Raw genomic sequence first — 9,094 nt, forward strand, 5'->3', positions numbered from 1 at the left:
CAGATGCCAGAGCTGTCACTCAGTCAGCCCTGCTGTGGTGAGCACTGGTGTGATTGTGCAAGCCAAACCCTTGGTGTTGGCATCTTGAGCTCATGCTGGGCCATTGGAGGAAAACAAACCTGGGAGCCTGCATTGGGCACCCTGCTAGGGATGTCCCAGATTTGAGATTGGGCGGCAAGGTTCACACGAAGCCACAGCTTTCCTGGGAGGAAGCTGAACGCTTTCATTCTCGCTGTTTTACCTGCCCATGTTAATGTATTGCTTTCTCCTTCGCTGCAGCAAAGGGAAGCTGAATACGAGGAGAGCGTGGCTAAGGAAGATCAGCCTGTGGTGAGTAGAGCTGTCTGACCAGCAGAATATTAAGCAGACTAAAATGCTCATGAGCTCGTCTGGATCTGTACTTATGTGAGACCTGTAAGGAATGCTGGGAGGATCTAGTTCACTGGTACTGGCCCAGTGTGGAGCTCAGGGCAGCATGCCACTGGAGATGCTGGCTTAGAGGAGACTGAAAGCCAAGGCACTCATTAAGGAGTTCTGGGCCCTTCTTGCAAGAGTGAGGGGTCCTGGCCTTATTCCAGTATAGTAACTACAGTCTGTGAATCACAGTTCCTGCCTTCTCTCCATTTCGTACATCACCAGTTCAAATCCATGCTAGGTCAGCAGTGTCCGAGGCCTGGCTCTTCAGTGCCTTTGTTATGTGTAATGGATGGGAAGCAGTGTGTTTAGTGATTAGGGCAGGAGGCTTGAGTTCCTTTGCTGACTTTGTCACAGCCTCACTGTGTGACCTTGGTTAGCTCTCTTCGCCTATATTTCCCTATCCAGAAAGTCACCTCTCTCACGGGGCCATGAGGGTTAATACTAGTTTGGTGCTTTGGGACTCTGAGCTGAAAGCAGTTTATTTCTATATCAATCCATTACCAGTGTAAATACAGGGAACTTGATGGAAAGCCAAGAACATGAGAGGCAGGGGAAGACATTGAGCTTTAATATGCAGCAGGGATGTAGACTGTGGAAGAGGGTTGAGCTGCCTGGGGGCTGCATTAGCTGCTTTGCTGCCTAGTGGGAAGGACTGTAGCTTGAGACATGTCTTGTGTCTTGCAGGTGGCTGGCGAGACCCAGGGAGAGACTGGATTAGCAGGAAAAAAGACCATTGAAACTGTCAAAGCGGTAAGTTAGTGTGGGTGTTGCTGGTTCTTTCCTTTGTTCTCCAGTGTTACTGATAGGCCAGCAGACTCCCTGGAAGGGCTCATGCTCTGAGGAGCAGACATCTGAGATATAGGGCACAGAAGTAGACTTTCCCTAATCAGGCAGAGCAGGGTCACCTCAGCCCAGAGGAGGAGTTTGTGTCCGTCCAGAAATGTGCCAGGTTGGTGCCTCCCAGGGCAGTACTGAGGCCATCTCCCCTCTCTGGGACATTCCCCACCCAGCCAGCAGGCACCAGGGGTGAATGGATCTGTTTCCTGTTTGTAAACACAGAATTAAAAGCTTTGCATACTCTTTTGTTTAAGCCAGTTGGCTCCGCAGGCATGCTCTGTGGTAATGGGACTCTCCACCAGAAGCATAGATTTTTTTCTGTGCATGATCAGGGTGTGTTGGTCCAGCCAGTCAGGCATCCTGCTCCTGGCCAATCCCCGATACTTCAGAAGAAGGTGGAAATGTCTCATAATGCCCCTTGGCAATTGTACAATGCTGTGGGAGGGTGGAGTCCTGGGGATCTCTCCGACCCCTGCAGCAATCAGTTCTGAGGCTTGGCTACTCTTACCTTAGCAAGTAAAACTACAGATGGTCAAAACTGACCAGTCCGGTGTTCTTTTTGAAAGGAGAGTGCTTTGAGGAGTTACTGCTGGACAGCAGGCTGGAATTGCCTGTAGATGTCAGAGGAGCACCTTGAGAGAGAAACAGCACCTCCGCAAGCTGAGGAATCCTGAATGTTGATTGATTGGCTAGTGCAGGTCACATGGTTTCTACATACTAAGTGGTCAGTGGTGCCATGTTTGGAATCTCATGGAATGCTCTTAAGCTGATAAATAAGAGCTTCCCCCACCCCTGCTCCCCATCCTCCCAATCAGGACGTGAGCTCTGCTTTGACCGGGCCTTTCAGCTCCTGATGTGGCTGATGTGCTGCTTTTGTTCTGCACAGGCTGAGCGGATCATGGAAGCCATCGAGCTGTACAGAGAAGAGACTGCAAAACTAAAGGAGCACCAGGCCATATGTAAAGCTGCTGGGAAAGAGGTGAAGACACCTGGACATGGATATACCCAGTGAAGTGTGAATGTGTCCAGCCAGCTCCATCTCCTCAGGGTGGAAGCTAAGCAGGCAAATAAAGAGTTGTGGCAGCTAGAGATGGTCGGTGAAATCCATCTCCTGGCAGAAGGGCAGCATCATTCCCTATTGCGCAATTAACAGTGCATTTTCTTCTGGTTTTTAATGTCTTGGGCTGCACTGGGGCTTCTGCCACTTCCCCTGGGGAGATTATTCTATTGCCTAATAGAAATCTCTGCCAGGAGGTTTTCCCTACCATCCAGCCTAGCTGTTCGTTCTTACCGTCATCCCATTATTTCTAGTTATAATGGTGGCTGATGGCTGGCTGGGTGGGAAAGAATGGAGATGTGTAAGACAGAATGCCCTGTGTGTTCTGAGAATTATGCTGCTCTGGCTACTGAAAACCACCTCTCTGTGTGGGGGGAGTTCCGGGTAAAGGCCTGACCGTGTGCTTGTCTCTTACTGGAAACTGTGTGTGTGTGCATGTACCTGCCTTATTCTAACCCCTTCCCTTTCTGCAGGTTCCCCTTCCTGTCAACCCCATCCTCCAGGCCTATGGAAATATTTCAGTAAGTGAGATGCCCAATTCATGGGCTGTGCACAGTCTGCTCTTGGGACTCTGGGTCCTGGGGTGTCCATTCACGCTCATGAGTTCAAGAAGCAAAATTACATCGTGCTGGCAAGCTCTGAATCTGGGCCCAGACCGTCGACTCTGAGCGCTTGAGAGGTCAGATCATGCTCAGAAATGCTCTGTGGGTTTGGCAGGTGCAGTATCTGCTCTCTGTTGAAGTGTTCTTGCTGACTGGAGGCCTGTCTGCTGTGTTGCTGTGAACCATGTAACAATAGTAGCTGGAAGCCAGTTTTTCTTTAGGAGACCCATGGAAGTTCCAGGTCCTACAGCCGCTTTTCTGCTCTTGCCATGGTGGGGTGGTCCTGAGTAGAATGCAGAGCTCTGCCTTAGGCAGACTCATTTTGAAAGGATTGGTGGGACTCAAACTCTGCACTTCTTGTTTAGGCTTCTCAAGATATTTTAAGTGAAATTCCATGTAAATATAGAATGTCACTATTACAGCATTTGATGTGCTCGTGTAACCCAGTGGGCAATTTTCACTTCTAGATACTAGAAGGTGTGTATTTGTGTATAATAGTGCATTGAAATGAAACATCCTGAGCTTGTGTGTACATTTATATTCCAGTTGTTATGCCATTGCCTAATTTGTTCCTCCTGTGTTAAACAGGTCTATAAAATCTCTACATACATGCTAATGAATTTTTCAGTCACCCTTTAGAAACCCCTTGTCACTCCTTCATTCTCTTCGGATAGTGGATGGTACTTGAATCTCTTTCTGAGATGGAGCTCCCTTTTTTTCCTCCTGCTACTTCCCTGCAGGAGGCCTAGTCTGCTGTGCAATTTGTGACCCAGGAGGTGCTGTTCAGCAGATGAATGAGAGGAGCTGGGGCTAGTAACACTTTTTAGGTAACTAGTTTTTGTGAGGTTTTTTATATAATTTAACAGCTTAAGCGTAAATGGTGTTTATCCATATTGCATCAAACTTGTTCCACTAAATTGCAGAACTTGTATAAAATGGAGAAACACTTTATATTCAACCTGCTAAATTATTACAAAAATCTCACCTGTACTAAAGTTTTTTGAAAGCAGCTTGTTTCATTCATCTCCTGAGCAGCCCTTTGTATCCCAAACTGTCAGCGGATGGGAAGTGCGGTGGCTTTCTGTATCTCTGTTCATTCTGATTGTATTTAACACCTCTTAAAAGCATGTTCCTGTGTTTTTACAACTATACCTCTACCCTGATATAACGCGGCCTCGGGAACCGAAAAAATCTTCGTGTCTTATAGGTGAGACCGCGTTATATTGGGGTAGGGAGAGGAACCGCTCCCCAGCCCAGCACGCCGCCATTGCCACACTTCTTCCCCGCTCCCTTCCAGGCTTCCTGCACTAATCAGCTGTTTGGCACGGGAAGCCTGGAAGGGGGCGGGAGGAGAAGCGGAGCAGCGGCGGCAAGGAGGTGAGCTGGGGCGGGGAGCGGTTCCTCTGTGCCCCCTGCCCCCTTACTTGCTGCAGCCCCCCCACCCCCCACCTCAGGTCACCTCCGCTCCGCCGCCTTGCACGAGCACGCCGCAGCTCCGCTTCTCCCCCCTCCCAAGCTTGTCAGCTGATTGGCACGGCAAGGCTGGGAGGGAGGAGAAGCGGAGCTGCGGCGCGCTCAGGGGAGGGCAGAGGAACTGCTTGCGGTAACACGAATTCAGATATAACGCGGTAAAGCAGCCCCACTCCTTGGAGCACTGCTTTACCGCATTATATCGGGGTAGAGGTGTAACATGCTTTGAGATTCATTCAATCTAGTGTAGTGGTTTTCAAACTGGGGGACTCAAGCTCTCATGAGGGGGGAATGGGAGAATAATCCTGTAATGGCGGACAAGGCCATGAAGACTTGTGTGTAAGACGTGGTAATCTAATCGTAGGAATATTATGACCCTATTTCAGATGAGGGTATGCAGTAGACTACATTGTTTGAAAAGGGTCTAAAAAGTTTGAAAACCACTGATCTAGTGCTCCCCTCGGGGCACTTCCTGACATGCCAAGCTGATGCCGTTTCCTTCTGTTACAGCCCTCGGTGTATGTGCTAGAAGTTTTCAAGAAAGTCAAGTCAAGGTGAGTCTCATGAGGCTTCTTGCTGAGCAGGGCTTGCTACTGAGCAATGAAGCCTGGCTCTAGTTGGAGTCTTGGATTGGCCACTTATATTGGAGGTGGGCAGTGGTAGAAAGACTGGTGTGAATGTCACTGGTAGACTTGAAGTCGTTTAATGTATTTCATGGGTAATTCTATTACGAAAGCCACCTCTTTGGGAATGAGTGCACGCTGCGGCTGTAGAGTGTCTGCAAGTGGGGAGTAAAAATCATTCCTCCGCGGTGAGAGTTGGCCATGCAGGTGGGCCAGGAGCTCTTTTACTCAGTGGAATGGAAGGAAGCCAGCGAGATGTTCCGGGCAGGCAGAGCTGTCTAGCGTCTTTCCCACAGGGCAGGATGGTCTGTCTCCCACCCAAATGCTCTCTGCTTGCTCCCTGCCCTGGGTGATGTCGAAGAAACTGTATTCCATCCAAATGGTCCTGGCTTTCTTCAGTCAGTCTTCCCAGTCTCCTTCCTCAGAGAGGGGAGCTGCCAGGTTGGACCGTGACAAGGCTGAGCGGCTTTGCACAGCATGTCGTGCCTCGCTGGGGCCCATTCTGCCGCAGAGCAGTGGCTGTTGGTGCAGTCCATGGCTGCTGTCAGTCATCCCTGTCTCTGCACTCTCTCCTCAGTGAGTTGGAGGAGTCTCTGCTGGTGCTGCCCTTCTCGTATGTGCCTGACCTGCTTGTGCTCTTTAATGAGCACATCCAGCGGGGCTCGGAGGTGGAACTCCTCTGCCGTGCGCTTCTCTTTCTGCTCAGGTGAGTCAGGCGTCGTTCTCTCACCTCACTCACTAGTTTGAATCCAGCATTTACCAGCATCTGACGCCTGGGTGGTGGAATGTATGAAACGGGGAGGGAGGCAGGGGTATCTTGTTCTAGTTCCTAGTGGACAAGCTCCCTGGCAGTTAGTGCTAGCAGACGGGTTCTGCAGAGAGACCGTGGGCTGTCTGGGCCTGAAATGCCCTGTGGCCCCTTCTGGTTTGAGACATGGCAGCAGGGTGTTGTGTAGACAGCCAGACCCACTGCTCTTTGCCTGCATTGTAGCTAGTGAGGGGCCTTTGATCTCCTGGGCTGTGAGCCCGCACTTCCCCCAGCTGTGCTCACCTGAATGCCTGTTGTCCTTCTCCTTGTGTAGCAGGAGTGCATTACTTTCTCTGGGCACCTGCCATGCTCGAAAGGGACACATGGGCATGCGGGGTAGGTCTGGATGATCCTGAGGTACTGCGGGATGAAGTACATTCTTACTTGGGCCTGTGGAGAATGTACTTGAGCTTTCTCTTCTTCCCCTGGAGTCCTGCCTGGCAGAGTTGGTCCTGTGTCCTCTGTATTTTGGAGGAAAGGTCCCATCGTTCTCAATATATGTGATGGGGCTGTTGTCAGGACTGTGTGCGCAGCCAGGCTGGGTCAGGACAGGGAACATGGGTCTGGCTAATATGGCCCAGACGGGGCTGCCAGCTATAGTGTCAGTGTTTGAGATTTCAGAGCTCTGAAGTGCTGACGAAGCTGAGAATGATATTCCCTCATGCCAGCATGGGCTGATAGCGCATCTCACATCCAGCTCACCCAGAGCAGCCGCCTAGGTCTTTAGCCGCTGTGCTGTAAAAAGAAACTATGAAATAGCCCCCGTTTCTTTTCCAGTCCACCTCTGTTGTAATATTGATCTCATTCGTTTGCACTCTGATCCATCTCCTGGTGGGATCTGCACCACGTAAACACAATTAAGAAAAGCCCTCACTTTGTTCTCCTACTGAAGTCCCTTGGCCTATCAGAATGTCACTCTGCAAGGGACGCTGCATCTAACTGGGGTGCTCTCTCTGCCTGTCTTGTTCTTCAGGATACACTTTGGGCGCATCACAAGCAATCAGCTGCTCGTGACAGTGATCGAGAATCTGAAGAAAACCACCATTTCCAAAGTCAGTGAGGTCAGGGTGAGTATCTGCAGTGACCCCCCTGCCCAGACTCTGGCATAGTGACTGTACTAACGGTTACAGAAGGCATTGCTTTTGTCTCAAAGTCCAGTGTCCCCGTCTGACTCTTCCCAGCCTTCCAGTAGCCTGGCCCTTTGTCATATTTCTGCTGCATGTGGGGGCAGCAGGCTGGTTCCTGGCTATAACACAGTGGCTCCATCCCCTTTTCATTTTGCTGTGGGGTTTGTTCAGACTTTACTCTCCAGTGTGAATGTACTTTGTACACAGGACACTGAAACCTCTCATGAAAGGGAAACCATCTTCACCTTTGCCATGGGCTGACGTGATTCACAAGTAACCCGGAGTGGGGGAGGTGGTGTTCTACCAGGGCTGAGTCACCTAATTGCTAGCTAACTTTCAGAAAGGGGGTTGTAGCTCCCTGCTCTTTAATACAGAGGAGTGGAGAACAGAGACTCCAACTCCCCGAATGCAGTGCTCCCTCTTGTTGTGAGCTGTGGCTGGGGTCTGCCCATTCTGCTGTGTTGATGAAGTTGGCTGTAGGCTGCACTGCATAAATCTGTGGGGCTGCATCTGGCTGCCCCTTTCCCGGAGATGGTGAAAGCATTCGTGTCTATGTGGGCTAGGGAGATGGTGACTCCCTGCCACTAGCACGGTTGAGGAATACCCAGAAATGCACTTGACCATCTGTCTCTGCAGAATGTGCTGGGCTTCAATATGGCTGGGCTGCAGTTCCTGAGGAGAGAGATTGAGGCCAAGGACGAGGTGACTTTCTTTGCTGATGCGACTGACCGTTTTGAGGAGAAGAGGAGGAAGAGGAAGAAAAAAGAGAAGCTGGTTCTCGCGATGGTTTAGCTTTTGCTGTCCATAATGCAGGGCAGAGCGCGGGGCTCATGCAGCCTCCATGTGTGTGAGGGAGCCTTTCTGAGGGCTAGTGGGCCCTGAAAGTCTCTGATTCAGTGACTGAAGCGGACTCCAGCAGATCTGCTCCTGCTCTTGTGTGCACAGAGTGTGTGTTAATTCCCTCCAGGGCATGTCACAAACCTGGGGTGGAGTGTGTCCCATTCTCCGGCTTCGATGGAACTTCCTGTACTCTGCTGGGTACATTTACATTTGAATCCTGAATCTGAGGCTGGCCTCAAAGCTGCAGCCCATCCCTTAGACCAGCAGCCATTAGAAATGGCTTGATTTCTTCCTCCATAGAGATATGACTTGCTCTCAGTGTTTTAACTGAGGGCTTGTCTACAGTGGCAATTTGCAGCGCTGCAACTTTCTCACTCAGGGGTGTGAAAAAACACCCCCCTGAGCGCAGCACATGTCAGCGCTGTCAAGCGCCAGTGTAGGGAGCTGTGCTGGGAGCTACGCCTCTTGTGGAGGTGGCTTTTGTAGAGCAGTGGAAGAGCTCTCTCCCAGCGCTCTGCCGGGACTACACAAGCCGCGCTTTAGCGTTGCCAGTGTAGACTAGCCCTGAGTGTAGTTTGCAAACTGCTCCTGTAACATGCCAGTGTGCAAAGGGGCAGGTGGCAAGACTTTGTGTTGATGTTGCAACAGGGAGTGGCTTACAGGGACACAGGCCGTGTGGTCAGACTGAATTCCCGTGGACTGATACAAGGCCTAGCTCTCCCCGTCCCTGGCCCTTTGAAGTGTTACAGACAGATGAACAACAGTTCCTCAATGTCAGAACAGCTCCTTGGAGCTCGATGTCAGGCAGTGTGTTGTCTCTCCTCGTAACTTCCTTGGTGCCAGCTATGAAGCCTGGTAGGCCTCCTTCTGGAGGACAGAGGATTGGAGGAGGGGCCCTGCACTGTGCTGTAGAGTTATCAGCTCCACTTAGCACGTGGAGACCGCGCTAACTCCAGTTCATGAGGAATTTACCACTGTCCAGAATTGATGCCATTTTTGTACTTGTCATGTACTGGCTAAATCACTGCTTGTTGCTGAAATAAACGGAAGTGATCAATTCGCTGCTGCTGCTGTCAGGATGTCTGTGTAGTCTGGAATATGCGGGATCCTTTCCATAAAACAGGCTAGCGGGGGGCCCCAGTCATCCTGAGCTGCACTGCTGTCTGTGTACTTGGTGAAAAACCAAATGCTGCTTCAGGCTTCCAGAACCAATGCTGCCCTGGGGCCCAGAGCTGGCTCCCTCTGGCTCACACAACAACTGTATTTTTAAGGAGTTGCAATTGAGGAGCCCTTTATTAGTTCCATTGTCTTTA

General features: G+C 50.7%; 1 protein-coding gene across 5 annotated transcripts in view; it reads left to right on the plus strand.

Annotated features, from left to right (window-relative positions):
- WDR3 (WD repeat domain 3) overlaps positions 1–8,840 on the plus strand; it is a 41,977-nt gene extending 33,137 nt beyond the window's left edge. For 4 of the 5 annotated variants that reach the window (XM_073310359.2, XM_073310368.2, XM_073310382.2 and 1 more), the window contains 8 exons: positions 280–330; positions 1,102–1,167; positions 2,141–2,233; positions 2,785–2,832; positions 4,894–4,937; positions 5,584–5,712; positions 6,788–6,881; positions 7,578–8,840. In XM_073310359.2, the coding sequence (XP_073166460.1) occupies positions 280–330; positions 1,102–1,167; positions 2,141–2,233; positions 2,785–2,832; positions 4,894–4,937; positions 5,584–5,712; positions 6,788–6,881; positions 7,578–7,733 (681 nt within the window). In that variant the 3' untranslated portion in view covers positions 7,734–8,840. The remainder of the gene's footprint in view (positions 1–279; positions 331–1,101; positions 1,168–2,140; positions 2,234–2,784; positions 2,833–4,893; positions 4,938–5,583; positions 5,713–6,787; positions 6,882–7,577) is intronic. The other variant, XM_073310377.2, reaches the window with a different exon arrangement.
- Positions 8,841–9,094: the final 254 nt, after the last annotated feature.

The sequence above is a fragment of the Lepidochelys kempii genome, chromosome 1, assembly GCF_965140285.1.
Source record: "Lepidochelys kempii isolate rLepKem1 chromosome 1, rLepKem1.hap1, whole genome shotgun sequence".
Lineage (NCBI taxonomy): Eukaryota > Metazoa > Chordata > Testudines > Cheloniidae > Lepidochelys > Lepidochelys kempii.